Genomic DNA, 18954 nt, shown 5'->3' on the forward strand with positions numbered 1-18954 from the left:
TGTAAAGAAACCATTCCACAAAAGGGGCAGTTTTTTTCCCATTAGTAAGGGTTATTGGGACGTTCTGCCCGTTGCTTTTTCAAATGCGAGCCGGGCTGGGCTGGCTGGGCTGGGCTGGGGGAGGGAAGATGTTCACAAACAAGGGGAGACGGTGCTAATTACACAAACATAACATTAGCCGAGCCTCCGGGTCGTAACCCGGCGACGCTTTCGGAGAAATGGAATCGGGGTGACGGCAACCTAGGCGCCCAAACGCCAGCGCGGCCGGGCCTCCCAACACACCTCGCCCTGTCGCACTCTCTGGCCGCCGGCCCGCGCGCAAACGGGGCGGCCCGAGGCTCGGCGGCCTCCATACCTGGCAGGCGGCGGAACGCTCGCCGTTCCCGGGCCGCGCGTCCTCCGCCCGGCTCTCCGTCGCGAGCAGCGGCCCCGGAGCCTCGCTCGTCCACCACTCGGACGGCGGCGCCGGGCCTCCCAGCACGCGGGCGCTTCTGTGGCTCGGCAGCACGGGCCGCGCGGCTCGGCGCGGCGGCGGGAAAGCGCGCGCGCAGGGCAACGAGCGTGGCCCCCGGCGGCCAGGGCGCGCAGCGGTCCTCAACCTTCTCTCCCGGGCCGCCGCCGCTCTCGGCTGCGGGACGCGGAAGAGCGGGTCTCCTCTCGCGCCGGGCGCACAACGAAGCCCATAGTAGGTGTGCGACCCAGGTTTAGTGACATGAAAAGAAATGACGGCCGACAAGACAGGCGAAGGGAACACAGAAATTCCGTGCATCGAATTCCACGGCTCTCCACTCTCTTGAAAGAAAATGAAAAAGAGAAAAGCCGGGGTGGGGGTGGGGGTGGAGGGGGAAACAGCTGAATGCTGCCTTGAGATTTAAAATTTTCTCCAGGGCGCTCTCCCCAGCCCCCAGCCCGCCATCCTGCGCCCCCTACGGCTGGGGCCGATGGGCTTGCCTGGGCACACTGGAGGTGCCTGAAGGTCCAGCGACATTACAGGCACCCTTCCCCGGGAAGCACTGCCGGCCCAGTGGACCCGGGCCCCCCGGTCTGAATAAGCGTGTGGGACTGGGAGGACCTGGAATAACTCAAGCAGCGTTACGCACTGATAACGATTTTTAGATTGCTTTCCCTGGCCTGGCCTCTGGCAGGCCACCTCGCCGCCGTAGAGGGCCGTGCCTTTGCAGCCACAGAAGGAAGTGGGAAAGGCGACAGTCCCAGCGGGAGGGCAGGCCTGGCCTTAGGGTGCCGGGTGCCGGAGGCTGCTCCACAGGGGGGCGGGTGCAGCAGCTCGGAGGGCTGAGCGAGTGCGGAGAGCTGTGGGCTGGTGGGGGGGCGGGGGGAGAGGCGAAGAGGTCGACGGCAGTGACCCAGAAGACGCTCTACAAGTGGGACCCAGTTCCCGGGCAGAGCCTTCCTTCCTTCGGGGAGGTGGCGGTATTCGGGTTGTGTTTGGCAGTGTTCGGGTTGTGAGGTCAGCGAGAGGGCACTGAAGGCAAAGATTGTCAAATTCCTCGTAGTCGCTCCGCACCTAGGGCAAAGAGAGCTGCCATTCATATCGTCATACTCTGTGGGTGAAAGGACTCGCCAGGTGTGAGCCTAGGGGATTCCCAGTATCTACCAAGTACAGCTCAGCTAACCAAGGGAATCGAATTCAGAAACTCTTGTAAAAGCACACCCTCCCTCCTAAAAAGGGCTACACCAAAGTGCAATAGAATATATTGTACCGCCCACAGGAGACTTTTTGATACCTCGAGGGTCGAGGCACCATGCACTTCTGGAGCTCCTTGTAACCTTTCCTTGGAGTACATGAACTAAGTTATTGTTTGCAAACTGCACCGCCAACCTAGGGAGTTTCAGCTCCTTCCCAGACCTGCAAGAACGAGTGTTACATTGGGAGCTGCGAGGGGCGGGGGTGGATTGGGGGAGGAGCATCAAACCGAGAGCTAGAGCTCGAGGTTCTGTGCTGCTTCTTCCACCCCCGCTGCACTGCTGGTGAGCTTTCCGACCTTTTACAGGAGATGATTTTACCATAGACCCAAGCCTCTGATTTCTTGATCAAGGCCCTCAATCTGTGGCCTAAATACACCCTCTTGGCCAGGAGCCAGAGTAAATAGTCAAGGGTTGTTCTCAAGGAAGAAATAGGAAAAGCTGTCTCTAGGTAAGCAAACTTTTTTTTTTCCTGCAGTAAAGCAAAGCGTTTCTGAGGGTCGCCAGGATAAGTTCTTCGCACTTCCTCAAAGCCAGACCCCTCGCTGGGCTCGGCTGCCCTTGAAAAAAAGCGAACACTCGACTCTATTGTCAGGCCTCGGCCCGCGGAGCGGACACTGATACACACCTATCCCATCCCACCCCGCACGCAAAGGGCGCCTCTTCTAATAGGCGGGGGTCCTAATCGAGCCGCAGACTCAGAAAAAGGGCCCCCATGAGCAGTTGCTGAGCAGGGATCCACGCGGGCACCCCGGCGCGAGTACTGGGACAGCCCCCCCTCTGCTCGGCTCTCTACCAGTAGCTCTAAGGCACAACTGTTAAAAGTTTACTTTGCAGCTGTGAGGCTCTTGGGACACCGGCTTTCTGCCAAGGCTCGAGACCCGAGAAAGGCAGAGTGGAAGCGCGCTAGGCGCCCGGAGTCGGCCGGGCCACCCACGCTAGAGCCTGGGTCCCCCGAGTTTAGCCATAACCGGCCCTCTAAGGCGAGCCCCACTTCTGCCTCGCGGCGAAGCCAGCTGCCTCTCCTTGGAGGGTTGGGGCGACCTCGAAGCCCCGCAGGGAGGGAAGGGGTGCCTCTGGGTGAAGTTTCCAACCGAAGCCAACAAACGGCGCTGTTGCCGCGCCCTGGGTCCTGGAAGCCCCAGGGCCAGCCCCAGTCCGAGGGAGCCGGAGATCTCTTGGGAGGGCGGGGAGAAGGGGGAGGGGTGCTTGGCCGGGTTCCCAGCCCGCCGTCCGGGGCTCTGTATGCCGCCCACGGGCTCCCGGAGGCCCCAAGGGCGAGAGAGCTGCCCAACACGCTCTCTTCTCCGGCAGAGGGTGGAAAGGACTGGTCCTGAACCCCACTGTGTCCCTCTGCTATCATCACTGGGTGCAGGGTGCATGTCGGAGACACCGGTTCGGGCTCCGCTGGCAGTCTTGCCTCCCCGCAGGCCCCGCCTGAACCGAACACCCTCGGGCCATAGTACCTGCTGCGACACTTCTCCCGACCCCCAGCGAAGGTCGCGCCGCTCGGCTGGTGCCTGCGCCGGTACTGCTAGTGTGCTAAGAGAACGGGTTTCCTTCCAGCCTTGCCCCCAGTTCCCCACGCCCATAATGGTAACCTCGCTTGATTATTGAAATGGTACTTTGGCTGAGAACGTTTCCTCGGAAATGTTTCGAAGATAATTCGGTGTGCCTCTTACTTGGGGCTGTGCAGACCACCCGAGCTAACGGGCACAGAGAGCAGTTTAATCACGGCGTCCAAGGGAAGCCAGGAGGGTGGGAGAGGGTGTCTGATCCTTGCAAGACTGCCGTAAATCTGGCAGAAGGACGTGATGTGAAAATGAGCTTACCTAAACCGCGGGGTAGGTGTGATCAAGCGACAAACAGCTGGGAGCAGTGACTAGTTCCCCGGATAATCTGCTGCCGGGAGGAGCGCAGGCCCCGCACTGCATCCCTTGCCTAGGGAAATATGCAGCCCAGGCGCTGTCACCACAACGGCTTACTTGGGTCCTAAAACTTGGAAAGAATCCTGACATCTGTCAGGCTACTGGACGCCAGGCCGCGCGTCGGTTGGGTAGTTTCCTAAAACGCGCTTCACTTAGCAACAGCCTCAGAGGCCCAGAGAACCCGAGAGGGCATCTGGAGAAGGCGGCAGGAGGGCAGGGCTACTGCACATTGACTTCTTTGGGAGAAGGTGGGTTTGCCTAGGAAATTTTGACTGTGTCAGCCAGTTTGGCAAGAAAACAGGTGCAGGTGGGGATTGGCGAATCATTCCGTTTTCTGAGACTCGCCTTCCAGTCCGTGTAAGCTGAAGTATACATACCCGTGCCCGCGTGCAGACACGCACACACACACACACACACACACACACACACAACTAATACACATAACCATCCCAGATAGTTTACTTTAAAACCCTAAATCCGTACACACATTCAAATGATCACAGCCCTTGACCGTATACGTTTGCTTCCCGCCCCCCGCCCCCGTCCAGATGAGCAAGAGAACGTAGACCAGGCGGAATCCAAACTTGAGGGGCGGGTTTCGAGACCCCAAACTTCTAGGAGGCGTTGCTGCTGGGAGCCGGGATTCTGGTGCCAGCGGTCCGCCGGCCCCAGGGCGGGCTGGCCTTCTCCGCGTCCCCCAAGCCACAATGGCTTACTTTAAAATTTGTGCAAGAAAGGGGGACATTCCTGGCGTGCAGCCTTCCCAGGATCGCCGGGTCTTGCATTAGCACTAAGGGGCTAAAAACCTAGGTTTGGGTTTTTATTCACACTTAGGATTTACGCCTTTCTTTTGGTTCCCCACCTTTCCACGAGGCTAGGGGTTTGGTGGGCCACACCGTGCGAACACCTTATTTCAGTCTCTGCCACCTCTACCCGCTGGCTTCTCCTTCCCACCCGTCGCCCCCGGAGGCTCCGGGAGTTTCAAACGCTGTGCCACTCGCCTGCGCTGGCGGCAGCGGCAGTCGGGGTTCCCTCTCCCCGCAGCCCGGGTTCCCGCGCCGCTAGTCTGGCAGACAACCCGACAGGCGGGTGATGTCGCGCTCTGAGTCTCGCGTCTCGAGGCTCCGGTCAGGAAGGCTGTAAAACAAAAAAGGAGAAGAACGGAATCCGTTAGCAGAGCCTTGTCTCCGGGGAGGCCGCGCGGCTGCGCGGCGAGAGCAGCGCTCAGTGGTCCTGGCAGGTGCACGGCCAGTGGAGGGGGCCCTGCGGTTCGCCCGGAGGACGGCCTCGGCTCCTCTCCGGCCACCGTCCCCCCCCCCTCCAAGAAACTTTTCTTTCACTTGGAGAGGCTCTGTGTTGCCATGAAAACGGATTTTCCAAGGGGCCCGACCCTCCCCCTCAGGGGCATCGGACTGGAAAAACCGAAATGGCCAGAGAGCAGAGACAAAAAGGGGCCGCTAAGCGGGGGCCCGGAGAAGAGAGCCGAAGCCGGTTCACCCCCTCCGCCCCCCCACACGCCTCGTCGCACCACCGCAGGGGAGCGCCTCCGCCCGGCCGGGGCAGCGGGCGTCTGACTGCTCGCCCTCCCGCAAACCACTGGGAGCCTCGCAGCCCCCGTGCGCTCCGCGGTCCCGAAGCCTGTCTCCCAAGCCCGGGTCCCTGACCCCCGCTCTGTACTGGGCGCGCTGGCCCGGGGCTTCCCAGCGGAGGGTCCAGCTGGAGAGGGGCCGATTCCCGGGAGGGCTTCTCGGAGCCGCAGACCCGGGTACCTCCGCTAGGCCCTGAGTCCCCAAGCCCGCCTCGGTAGCTGGCTATGCCCAGTGTCCCTAATGCTGGCAGCAGAAGCGGTCAGAGAACCTCCGCGCAGACAGTGGGAAGCTTTGCAGGGTGGACCCGGGACCGGACGCCTCTCGTCACTGACAGGGCTGCAAAGTTGTTTTCTGAACCCCGTGGGCGCCGCCTGTCCCTCCCCCCAAACCTGCTCGCGCGCCCCCTCCCCCCTCCGTCACCTCCTCGAGTTTCGTTCTTTCAAACTTTTTCAGACCCTAATTGGTGGTCTCTGAGCGCCTCCCCGGGACTCCCGCCTCCTGAATAACTCTCATCACGTCACCAGGCCCAAGAGGGGCGTGGGGGTGAACGAAAGGACTCCCCTAACTTTTTTTTTCCAGCGGGGCCGAACGGCGGCTCCGTGATGATTGGCCAGGGCGCACCACTGCGAGCCTGTCAATCACCGGGCCTCCCGGGAGCGAGGGGCGGACCGAGCCCCAAACCCGGGGGATCCGAGCAGGTATATAAGAGGCCCGGCGAGCGCCCGGCCAGACTGCGAATGCGACCAGCCCGAGACAACGCATCAGGTGCGAGTAGCCTGCAGGTTCCCGCTGATTTGGCGCGGAGCACTTCGGCAAGCCTGCCCTTCCTGCCCGACCCGCTGGCCCACCGGCCCCCAAGCGCCCCTCCGACGGAGTCCCCAGGCCTTTTCACCGTGGCCGCTCCAGCCCCGGGAGCGCCTTCTCCTCCCGCCACCCTGGCGCACCTTCTTCCCGCCCCAGCCATGTACAGCCTGCTGGAGACTGAACTCAAGAACCCCGTGGGGCCACCCACCCCAGCTGCCGGCGCGGGCGGCCCCGCAGCCCCGGGCGGCGCAGGCAAGAGTACCGCGAACGCAGGCGGCGGCGCGAACGCAGGCGGCGGCAGCGGCGGTGGCGCGAGCGGCGGCGGCGGCGGCGGCGGCGGTGGCAGTGACCAGGACCGGGTGAAGCGGCCCATGAACGCCTTCATGGTGTGGTCCCGCGGGCAGCGGCGCAAGATGGCTCTGGAGAACCCCAAGATGCACAACTCTGAGATCAGCAAGCGCTTGGGCGCCGACTGGAAACTGCTGACCGACGCCGAGAAGCGGCCGTTCATCGACGAGGCCAAGCGGCTGCGCGCCGTGCACATGAAAGAATACCCGGACTACAAGTACCGGCCGCGCCGCAAGACCAAGACGCTGCTCAAGAAGGACAAGTACTCCCTGCCCGGCGGCCTGCTGCCCCCCGGAGCCGCGGCCGCGGCCGCCGCCGCTGCCGCCGCCGCCGCCGCTAGCAGCCCGGTGGGCGTGGGCCAGCGCCTGGACACGTACACGCACGTGAACGGCTGGACCAACGGCGCGTACTCGCTGGTGCAGGAGCAGCTGGGCTACGCGCAGCCCGCGACCATGAGCAGCCCGCCGCCGCCGCCCGCGCTGCCGCAGATGCACCGCTACGACATGGCCGGCCTGCAGTACAGCCCCATGATGCCGCCCGGCGCCCAGAGCTACATGAACGCCGCCGCCGCGGCCGCCGCCGCCTCGGGATACGGGGGCATGGCGCCCTCCGCCGCCGCGGCCGCCGCCGCCTACGGGCAGCAGCCAGCCACCGCCGCCGCCGCCGCGGCCGCCGCCGCCATGAGCCTGGGCCCCATGGGCACGGTGGTGAAGACCGAGCCCAGCTCGCCGCCGCCCGCCATCGCGTCGCACTCGCAGCGCGCGTGCCTCGGCGACCTGCGCGACATGATCAGCATGTACCTGCCGCCCGGCGGGGACGCGGCTGACGCCGCCTCGCCGCTGCCAGGCGGCCGCCTGCACAGCGTGCACCAGCACTACCAGGGCGCCGGGACTGCCGTCAACGGAACGGTGCCGCTGACCCACATCTGAGCACCGGCCTGCGCTCGCCGCTCCTCCGCCCCACCCCGCCCCGCACCCCCGAGTTGGGACGCCTTGTTGTTTAGCTTTGCTTGCCTGGGACTGTTGCCTTGTACCGATGATGGGGAGGACAGAAAGTTTTGCTATAGCTGTCGGGTTTTGTACAAAAGCAAAAAGGAGTCCGGAGCGGCGGAAATGGGACTTTCTCGAGCTCGTCTGCCCCTCTCCGCTGCCCCTCCCTCCCCTTTTGTAGGCTGGGAATCGCTGTGTTATTTGCAAAGAAAAAGCAGCCCCCCCCCCTCCTCCTGGGTTCCTGGGTTTTTCTGTTGCATTTGAAAATGTTGTTTCGTTAGTTTGCTGTTAGCCGAGGAGTGAGTGGATGGGAGAAACGTACTCTCGGGTGAGGCTAGCCTGAGAACTGCAACGCCTCCTCCCCCAGTCGCGTTGCATCTGTTTTCCTCGTGGGCTCTGGGCGGGGGGAGGGCGGGGCGCTGACCGCTCGGAGCGGCGCGGCAGCCAAAGCAGATGTTAATTTATAGCCAGGTGTGCGTGTGTCTCCCGCCTCGCCGCCCCTGGCCGCGGGACAGCTTCTGTCCAGTCAGCATTTAGGCTACTGAGTTGGTGATTTCTGCCGTGATCTGTTTGATATTTCGTCGCGCTAACGTATTTGGATTTCGTTTGGGTGGTGGGGATAAGGGGCTATTTTGTTTCAGGTTTTTCAAGGTTTTACTCTGAATTCCTAAATGAGAGATCAATAAATTTTATAACCAACATAATGGAGTCCTGGTAATTTTGCGGGCCTGAAACTTTAGGTGCGGCTTAGGGAGGGGACCATCACTCGGTATTACGACCGTGGTCCCATGCCGGGGCCAGGGATGGGAGGCTGGGGGAGGCGAGTGTGACCTGAAATGGTTCCTTTGTAACTACCGGTGAGCCCAAACACAGAGAGAGGCTCCCGATATTTTCAACTGAAACTCCGAGGAGAAAGCGATTTGTCTTCCTGGGAGCGTCTCCTAGGAGCGAGCACACGCCGGCTGAGGCAGGCACCCCGCGGCCACGCACTTGTTGATCACGGCGGCGGCCACGCGGGGCGGGGAGGGGCCGCCGCGGCCGCGGAAACCGGCCTCCAAAGGGGCACATTTACCTTTGTGCACTGGGGCGGGAAGACACTCGAGCCAAGCTGAACGATTTACAAAACGAAAACCCTTCGGAAATATCAGTTAGCCTATTAAACATAAATGATTACAGGAATCCCTGGCAGGAAACGAATACATTTCAACCATGGTGGCTGAAGCGGCCGGAGCCAGCATTCAACGCTGGAAGGTGTGGTTTTTAAAAGTCCACCTTAGATTTTAAAAGGCCTCTCAAATTCCTTCGATGGCTTTTTTCTTTTTGACTTGTCAACCCAGTCCACTGACTTGTTTTCTAGAAGAGACTCCCTCTCATCCCAAGCCTCGAGCCAGCTTTCGACTCCCTCCCTCCCCCTACTCTCCCTCCGTCCCTGACCCTTGGGCATTCCACTGTGCCCCCCAAAAGGCCTTTCGTTTCGCGCCTGGCCACACGGCCCCAGTGTATCTGGGGCCTAGGAAGAAAACAAATAGAACCAGTGTTTTTTTACCCCCTCCTCAGCTGTTTGAGGTGATTTCCTTAATCCCTCTAATCCTGTTACCTCGCTATCCCAGAATAACTAAACTCGGGCTTTCCAATAAGCCCGGCCTGGTGTACTGTTTTTTATCTTCATCCACTCCTGACCACAGGTTTCTTTGCTTGAGGTCTGCTGGACTCTGGGCGACAGAATCTCCTGTAAATTGGTCCGAATTCCACATTTCCAACCGGCTTCCTTTGTGCGGGCCAGCCATTCACCTGCGAGCCGGGGTGGGCCTCGGTGGGGGGGGGGGGAGGGGCGGGGGCTTTCTGCGGCTTCGGGAGTCGTACCCGCTTTTTACACATCCCTGCGGATTCCGGAGGCCAAGCTCACCACGCCTCTCCGAGAAAGGTCGGGTCTCCCAGGGAAGGCAGCAGCACCCTCCCCTGCAGACGCTGGCACTGCATCCCTCCACCTGCCGCACCCCATCCCCCGACTGTACCGCATGGGGTGGGAGGGCTCCCGGCGGTGATTTACAGGCCCGGGCGCATCGCCCTACAGCCGGCGCTCCCCCCGGGCCTGCCGCGTCCGGCGTGGCGAGGCCTCAGTACCACTCCCTCCTCTCCCCGTCCCAGGGCCACGGACCTCGGGCCCCTCTGAGCCGGTTGGTGCCACAGCCTTGCTGCAGTGATCGGAGCAAAGTCACAGGCTGCCAGGTACCCCCTCCCCCGTGCTCCACGTCCCAGGGGCGGGAGGAAAGTCTCTTGTCATATCCACGCCCCTATTCATATCTTTCACAGTGTTTGGGCCTTCATAAAATACCTGTCCGTAGGTGACTCTGGGTTCAGATTGCTAGCAATTGTGGACACAAGTTTGGTCTGAAAGACTCCAGGAAAGGGAGGGTGAAAACAAGCAATTCCGCCCCACTGAGGGGGCGGTGCCAACGCGGGAATAAACTGACACTGCTTCTTTCCAAGAGTCCATTGTGCTCTGCCTTCTTAGAAGTGCCAGGGTCACCCTTTCAGCCGGTCTCACACGCTGCTCACTCCCTCTCTAAACATCCACGGCTTTGTGCTCTACTTTGTCTGATTTCCAAATTGCCTTTAAGAGAAAGGATTTCATCAATCAGCACATTTGGAGGATTGAAATATAGATGAAAGATAATTGTTTTTTAACTTCAGCAACAGGGAAGAGAACTGAACTGAACTGGAGTGAAACTTCCATCCTCTAGGCCAGAGTTTTCCGACTAGAGCATCCCCTCCCCCCTCCCACTCCTCCCCTGCTTCTACTGGGACAGTTGGCCCTTAATCTGTTTTACAGATTAGGGTTCTGGTAAAATTTAGTTTGAAATAAGGGTTCTATTGCTTAAATGGCAACAATAACAAAATCCGGTCAAGCCCCAACTCCTGCCTTTTTTGGCTTGTTTTCCATATGAGAAAACTGGCCCCTACAGGGGACATGACAGTGCTCAAGGTTGCTTAGCTGGTTCTCTGGCTGCACAGCGGAGCCAGACTCCCAGGCCTGGAGGGCTCTCCGCTCTGCCACAAGATGGAGAGAAACCGATGAAATCCCAGCCCCAGCTGCTGCTCGAGCCCTTAATCCAGCGGGGTCTCTAGAGAAAAGAGGTAATTCCTGACACACAGACACCTAGTGGCCACTGCTTGGCGAATGGAGAAGTGACGTGGGGAGCACGGGGTCCTTACAGAGGGAGAAGCACAGCCCATCCTTTAAGTCCCCTGGTAGGAGCAGAGTTACCTTTTGATGGGAATTATCCTACACAGAGGTTTTCTTTCCTGGCTTGTCTATACAAGTCCCCTCATTAATCTCCCTCCTAGAAATCTATAGGGGGAGAGGGCATCCAAAATGCAGGTAAAGATTTATAAACAAAGACGTTCATCACAGACCTCCTTGCAATGGTAAAAGTCACACACAAGCCAACTCTTCAACAGATAGGAAAAGGTTATGCAGAACATGTTTTCAAGAAAAAAGACTACTTTGCAGATATTAAAAATTGTGTGTGGAGGTTTTAATGACACAGGGAAATGCTTAAAACACCAAGTGAAAAGAGCAAGATGCACAAAAGTATATTCAGCATGTATGACCTACTTAAAGATAAGTATATATGACCGGGAAAATATACAAAAATGCAAGGTAGTGGTATGAATACTGGTTAGTCTTCCTTCTATTTATTCGTACTTTCCAATTTTCTCTGATAGGATTGTATTCCTGTTGTCACCAGAAAAGGCAGCTTTAAGACATATTCTCTCCCAGTCACAAATACAGAAATGTGTCTCCTTGTGAAAGAAGAAAGTTCAAGCTTTCCCTTCGTTTGTTTTGGGGCGAGAAGAGGGCAGGGGGCCCCAGCAGCAGCAATTCCCTAGCTCTCCTCCGGGTTCGGGGCTGCAGTGAACACACCAGAGCAACCCCCTGCCAAGCGCCCTCCTCAGTACGCTGGGACAGGAGCAGATTAGTGCCGGCTCCGTCATTCTTCAGACCCACTCACTGGAGAAAAAGACCTCCTTGGGAGCCAAGCTGAACGGCTTGGGCCGCGGGAAGCAGGGCCCATTGAGGAACCAGAAGGCACATAAACCCAGGGGCCTGAGCAACTCTCACTGCCTTTCTTGGGAAGGGGGTGGAGAGCAAGCCCAGGGGGTGGGTCCTGGGCCAAGCAGAGGAGGGGCTAGGGGAGCACCCAGCTAGCATCCATGCAGCTGAATGGAACCCAAGAAGCAGTGTCCCTTCTCCCCATCACCACCATCTTCATCCACAGCACCATCATTGCTGGCTGGGCCACTGCCGTGGCCTCCTACCTGTTCTCCCTGCGTCCACTCCGCTCCTCACCAATCCATTCTCCCTCGAGCGTTCCCTCCACTTTTCAAACAGAAATCCTATCGCTGTCACTCCCCTTCTTCATAATCTTCTGGTGGCTTCCTATTGATTGCTCTTAGAAAAAATGTCCCAACTCCTCCAAAGCTTTGCCTGGTCAACTCCGTGTACTTCTGTGCCTCCCTCCTTCAACACCCTCCCCCAGGATCCCACTGAGAAATGTTTGTTGAATAAATAAATCATGGTTCCTGATGGTTTCATATCTAAATAAATTTTGAAGTCCAGTAATTTTCTCAGATACAGATTATTATGCACAGTGCATATTTTTTAGATTCCGTAGATATGTGTTAGCAAACAGTTTTTTGTTTTTCTCTTTCTGACTTACTTCACACAGTATGACAGACTCTGAGTCTATCCACCTCACTACAAATAGCTCAATTTCATTTCTATTTATGGCTGAGTAATATTCCATTGTATATATATGCCACACCTTCTTTATCCATTCATCTGTCAATGGACACTTAGGTTTTTCTGTGTCCTGGCTTTTGTAATTACACCTGTAATGAACATCGTGGTACATGACTCTTTTTGAATTATGGTTTTCTCAGGGTATATGCACAGTAGTGGGATTGCTGGGTCATATGGTAGTTCTATTTTTAGTTTCTTAATGACCTCCATACTGTTCTCCATAGAGACTGTATCAATTTACATTCCCACCAACAGTGCAAGAGGGTTCCCTTTTCTCCACACCCTCTCCAGCATTTGTTGTTTGTAGATTTTCTGATGATGCCCATTCTAACTGGTGAGAGGTGATACCTCTTTGTAGGTTTGATTTGCATTTCTCTAATAATGAGTGATGCTGAGCAGCTTTTCATGTGCTTCTTGGCCATCTGTATGTCTTCTTTGGAGAAATGTCTATTTAGGTCTTCTGCCCATTTTTGGATTGGGTTGTTTGTGTTTTTTTTAATATTGAGCTGCATGAGCTATTTGTGTATTTTGGAGATTAATCCTTTGTCTGTTGATAAATTTGCAAATATTTTCTCCCATTCTGAGGGTTGTCCTTTCATCTTGTTTATGGTTTCCGTTGCTGTGCAAAAGCTTTTAAGTTTCATTAGGTCCCATTTGTTTATTTTTGTTTTTATTTCCATTATTCTAGGAGGTGGGTCAAAAAGGATCTTGCTGTGATTTATGTCATAGTGTTCTGCCTATGTTTTCTTCTAAGAGTATTATAGTGTCTGGTCTTACATTTACATCTTTAATCCGTTTTGAGTTTATTTTTGTGTATGGTGTTAGGGAGTGCTCTAATTTCATTCTTTTACATGTAGCTTTCCAGTTTTCCCAGCACCACTTATTGAAGAGTCTGTCTTTTCTCCATTGTATACCCTTGCCTCCTTTGTCATAGATTAGTTGACCATAGGTGCGTGGGTTTACCTCTGGGCTTTCTACTCTGTTCCATTGATCTATGTTTCTGTTTTTGTGCCAGTACCATACTGTCTTGACTACTATAGCTTTGTAGTGTAGCCTGAAGACAGGGAGCTTGATTCCTCCCGCTTTGTTTTTTCTTTCTCAAGATTGCTTTGGCTATTTGGGGTCTTTTGTGTTTCCATACAAATTGTGAAATTTTTTGTTCCAGTTCTGTGAAAAATGCCAGTGGTAGTTTGATAGGGATTGCATTGAATCTGTAGATTGCTTTGGGTAGTACAGTCATTTTCACAATGTTGCTTCTTCCAGTCCAAGAACATGGTATGTCTCTCCATCTATTTGTATCATCTTTAATTTCTTTCATCAGTGTCTTATAATTTTCTGCATACAGCTCTTTTGTCTCCTTAGGTAGGTTTATTCCTAGATATTTTATTCTTTTTGTTGCAGTAGTAAATGGGAGTGTTTCTTTAATTTCTCTTTCAGATTTTTTATCATTAGTGTATAGGAATGCAAGAGATTTCTGTGCATTAATTTTGTATCCTGCTACTTTACCAAATTCATTGATTAGCTCTAGTAGTGTTCTGGTAGTATCTTTAGGATTCTCTATGTATAGTATCATGTCATCTGCAAACAGTGATAGCTTTACTTCTGGAAAAGAGTAACTTTGCAGAGGACAAATCTAACAAACACTACCTCAGCCAGAAGATCACAGTCAACATCAGCAGTGACAAGTCATGTTGATAGTATGTACGTTGATGTGATGTGATAAAAATGGCACTTTTCCTCTGTGGCCTTCCTCGCTGAAACCCATAATCAATCTAATCATGAGAAAAACATCTGACAAATCCCAATTGAGGATACTCTACAAAATATCTGACCAGAAATCCTCAAAACTGTCAAGGTCATCAAAAACAGGGAAAGTCTGAGAAACTGTCATAGCCAAGAGTAGCCTAAGGAGACATTGCGATTCAATGTAATGTAAATGTATTATGGTATCCTTGATAGAATCCTGGAACAGTAGCATGACTTTAGGTAAAAACTGAAAAAATCTGAATAAAGCATGAGTTTATTTAGTAATAATGTATCACTGTTGGTTCATTAATGTAATACATGTACCATACTATTGTAAGATGTTAATAATTTAGGAAACGGGGTATGGCAGTATATAGGAAATCTCTGTACTATAGTCTCAATTTTTCTGTAAATCTAAAACTGTTCTAAAAAGTTTATTTTATTTATTTGTTTGTTTGTTTGTTTGTTTACTTATTGGCCCCACATGGCTTGTGGGATCTTAGTTCCCCGACCAGGGGATCCCTGACCACGGCAGTTGAAAGCGCCGAGTCCTCACCACCGGAGCACCAGGGAATTCCTGTAAAGTTTATTTTAAAGAAAGAAATGAAGTATTGATACGTATTACAACAGGGATGAACCTTGAAAACATTATGCTAAGTGAAAAAAGCCAGTCACTACACAATGTATGACTCCATATATGTGAATGTCTAGAATAGGCACATCCTTAGAGACAGAAAGTAGATTAGTGGTTCCCTAGGGCTGGAGGGATTGAGAGAAACTGGGGAGTGACTGTTAATGGGTACAGGGTTTCGTTTTGGGGTGATGAAAAAGTTCTAAAATCAGTTGTGATGATGGTTGCACAGCTCTTTGAATATACTAAAAACCAGTGAATCGTACATTTTGCATAGATGAGTTTTTCGGTATTGAATTATATCTCAATAAAGCAGCTATTTAAAAAAACAAAAACAAAACACCCTCGTGGATGACGGTAGCAGAGGTGTTTGGGAGGCAGCGTGTTCAGTCCTAAGGGCTGCTGTACACACCAGATGCTACCTCAAAGTCAAATGCATTCTCCTAACCTAGTCTGTTAGAGCAGGAAGAGTCCTCAGAAATCATCCAGTCAAGCACCCTCATTTTACATTGAGGGAAACTGTGGCCCAGAAGAATCCAAACAGGACAAGGTCACTTTGCTTGATTTTAAAAAATATTTATTTATTTATTTTTGGCTGTGCTGGGTCTTCGTTGCTGCGCGCGGGCTTTCTCTAGTTGCGGCGAGTGGGGGCTACTCTTCATTGTGGTGCGTGGGCTCTCAACATGGAGGCTTCTCTTGTTGTGGAGCACGGGCTCTAGGTGCACGGGCTTCAGAAGTTGTGGCACGCAGTCTCAGTAGTTGTGTCTCGCAGGCTCTGAAGCACAGGCTCAGTAGTTGTGGCGCACGGGCTTAGTTGCTCCGCGGCATGTGGGATCTTCCTGGACCAGGGCTCGAACCCGTGTCCCCTGCATTGGCAGGCGGATTCTTAACCACTACGCCACCAGGGAAGTCCCCACTTAGCTTGTTAATGCCAGAATCAATGAACTAGAACTTGGGTATCCTGTCTCTCTGTTCAATGATTTTTACAACTATCTTCCAAGCTGCCTTTAATAAAGTTGACTATGTTTCTAGCCACCTTGACAGTGAACCTCTTCTCAGTTGGAGGGTAGATGGAAAAGATCAAATCATTACCAAAAGAAAAACAAAATAATCTTTTCAGGGAATTCCCTGGTGGTCCAGTGGTTAGGACTCCACGCTTTCACTGCCAAGGGCCTGGGGCTCAGTCTGTGGTCGGGGAACTAAGATCCCACAAGCCGCATGGCGTGGCCAAAAAAAAAAAAATCTTTTCAGTTACTCAAAACCTAGATTAAATCTCCAACTGGTTCTTGTGGTAGCAGCTCTGCTCAAAACTCATTTTAAGCGCTTTGTGTATTAAAGGAAACCTTCATTGAGAAAAAGGGCTCCTGTTTTTTACAAAGTAATTAAGAGTGCATTTATTTTTAAAATATGTTATTCTCTATGGAAATGTCAGGAAAACTTAGCAGAAGCTTACATTCGCCTGTATATTTTACTCTTAGATTGTATTAATATCCATTTATATGTGGATATTGGAAATTCCTGATGAGCATAAAAAACAAAAAATGTATAATACTTAGTAGACATTATTCAAAACATTTACTGAATGTTAACTTTTATTTAAATATGAAACCATCAGGGACTTTTGAAACGTGTTTGAAAAGCTTTGCCAAAGCCCACGATTTATTTATCCCATCAACATTTTTAAGGCATTCTATGTGTCAGGAAGCATGCAAGGATCTGGGGACAACAGGAAGTTAGGGGCTCACAATATAGGGTTGGAGAGGCAAAGTCAACAGGGACTCTGTCTTGAGACAGAATGAAATGGGAGCCATTCCACCAAAGAGCCAGGGTCTGCGAGAGGGGCCAGAGAAGGGGCTTCCTGGAGAAGAGATGGCTTAAGCTGCACCTTCTACAGCATGTAGGACTTTTTTAGGAAGAGAAGGAGTGGCGGACACTTCAGGCTGATAGAACAGCATGAGAAAGACACGCGGTCATACACCTTGGAGTCAGGGAACTTCGTGTGGTTAAATAGCATGGCTGCGGAGAAAGGGGGTGGAGAGATATTGTGGGAATTGAGGCTGGAGAGGTAGAAAAGGTCCTACTTGTGGGCCGTGAATGCCGCACTAAGGTCCTAGATCCTGTACTCAGTGGGAACCACAAGAGGATTTTGTTCAGTGCTTTTTAAAGATCAAGCTGATGGTGGTGTGGAGGACACATTGGTGACAGAAGAGACTGGAGGCAGGGAGGTTAGCCAAGAGGTTGTTTCATTTTGCTTCAGGCAAGAGAGAAAGACCTGACCAGGTGCTGTGGCAGTGAAACTGGGAAGTGGTAGGATCCAGAGACGGGAATCTCTGTTGCCCCTCGGCTGGGCGTGCCCAAAGAGGGAGGTGGTGTAAACAGAGAACACAAGAAAAGGAGCCTAAGTTCTTGAACTTTTCAAGTGAAGAGGATGACGTTTTATAAGTAACTTTAGTTTGGTGCTACAGGATTCTGTACACAACTACAATCATTCATAGACAGACCACTTTTGTGCAAACGAACTATTGCTCCATCAAATTTAATGTGGTTTTGTATGGTAATAAAAGCCAATTCCATCTACTAATATTGCTCACTTGAATTCTCTCTATTTGCTGCTTTATTAATTGCTCAATTGAAATACCATGGATCATTTGCAAGTACACAGTTTGAAACATTCAGAATTAGTCTGTACACCCTATTCTAAAAAGACCTCTAAGATGCCTTCTACCTTTAAGAATCTTCTACCAGCCTCTCTGTGCAGGAACGGGATATCTGTAATGTCAAAAGCCCCAAGCAGTTCAGCAAAATTGGAATGGTAACAAGCTTCTGTGCTCACACCCTGGGTAGGATAGTAGTGTCAACACCTCCAGCAGAACTGATAGAGCTGTCTTTCAGTCTGTCTGCAGGCTCTGTTTACATTCTGCAGGTTAGCTAAAAACACTCTCACCACCACCGACCCCTGAAAAAGATCTCTGGGTCAACTTGACATCTCCTAGACTCTCCATGTACTATATTTCTTCCTGTAACAAGCTCTCCTGCTATGCTACTTTATATGATTTCTTTGCAAAGAATAAATTAGGCTGAGTGTGTAAACAACATATAAACTCTAGAGATGTTCCCAATAATTACAAGCAGTGGAAATCAACAGCAGATTCGCTTGCAGTCTCGCAACTGGAACTTGTCCCATTTGGAGAGGCTCAGGTAGATCTGAAAGGTGGAGAGAGTCACTAATATTTGGAGTTTTTAGTGAGGTAAAACTGGGATGCAAATATGGCTGCAAAGCCAACGAAAAGTATTTTATTTTATTTTATTTTTCTGCATCTTGGTGGTCACATTTATTGAAAGGGTTGGAGAAAAATAAAAATGCCATTTAGCTTAAGTATTTGTGAGTTATCTGCAAATCAACTCATTTCAGGCCTGGAAGAATTCTTGGCTATTTCTTAATATAAAAATGTATGCCAGTTTGTCTTTTGAATATCTTCTACATTTAAAGAGGCAATCATACAAAATCTCCTGTTTTCCACACTGGATACATTCTTTGTTTCAGTCAACTGTCAATGGCGGGCAACTAGCACACCACCATCTCCCCAGACAAAGAGCATCGGAATATTCCATTTTGTTGATTTGTATATCTATTCATATGTTTCTTCATCAATTTCTATAGTTGTCACAGATTCGCTCATCCAGGCTGAGCCTGCGAAGATCCAGGGGCTCTACAATGGTGTTGGTACTTTGTTGCTAGTCCACGTGGTCTGCCATGTTTCAAACCCGGAAAAGTATTTTAGAATGGGATGTAACTGCTTGGGAGAAGATACATTGGGTGGGCCAAAACGTTCATTTGGGTTTTTCCATAACATCTTACAAAAACCCAGACGAACTTTTTGGCCAATCCAATACATAGACCACACACACACACACACACACACACACACACACACACACACACACACAAGACCGACACTTGTCTGATGATAAAGGACAGTCTCTTAACTGTTGAACATCTCTGGGTTCTGGCCTTGGTTTCTGCACGTTCCGAGCCCCCCTCCTTTGATCTTCCCAAAAGTTCAGTCTGTATGGTTTTCCTGAGGCTCAGACCTTTGGACCCAACTTCCTCTTGACTATATTTACTGGTGTGTCCCATGGTCACTCAAACTTTGGCTGGACCAAACTAACTCATCATTTTGCTCCCCAAACCAACACCTTCCATTCTATTTTCCATCTCAGTTAAAGAGCACTCATGTCTGCCTAGACATTTCTTTCCCCCTCACACTCTAACCCAACTTCCTACCATTTCCAGAATCAATCTGTTCTTCCCTCCCATTGCCTTGGTTGGCTCTCATTGTTACTTATCCGTTGCTGTGTAAGAAATGCCCCCAAATGTTAGCAGTATAAAACAACAGATACTAATTAC

At 52.3% G+C, this 18954-nt stretch overlaps 1 protein-coding gene and 1 pseudogene across 2 annotated transcripts; one reads left to right on the forward strand and one right to left on the reverse strand.

The window, feature by feature from the left end:
* Nucleotides 1-5958: 5958 nt before the first annotated feature.
* SOX3 (SRY-box transcription factor 3) lies at nt 5959-7302 on the forward strand. Of its 2 annotated transcripts, XM_060087250.1 has the most exons (3): nt 6184-6250; nt 6317-6977; nt 7059-7302. In XM_060087250.1, the coding sequence occupies exons 1-3, from the start codon at nt 6184-6186 to the stop codon at nt 7300-7302; spliced, it is 972 nt and encodes a 323-aa protein (XP_059943233.1). The 2 variants fall into 2 exon arrangements, with proteins under 2 accessions (XP_059943232.1, XP_059943233.1); XM_060087249.1 differs by having other exon boundaries at nt 5959-7302.
* Nucleotides 7303-18097: 10795 nt separating this feature from the next.
* LOC132481487 (U6 snRNA-associated Sm-like protein LSm3) lies at nt 18098-18302 on the reverse strand (annotated as a pseudogene).
* Between the last annotated feature and the right edge of the window lie 652 nt (nt 18303-18954).

The sequence above is a fragment of the Mesoplodon densirostris genome, chromosome X (assembly GCF_025265405.1).
Source record: "Mesoplodon densirostris isolate mMesDen1 chromosome X, mMesDen1 primary haplotype, whole genome shotgun sequence".
In the NCBI taxonomy this organism is placed as follows: domain Eukaryota; kingdom Metazoa; phylum Chordata; class Mammalia; order Artiodactyla; family Ziphiidae; genus Mesoplodon; species Mesoplodon densirostris.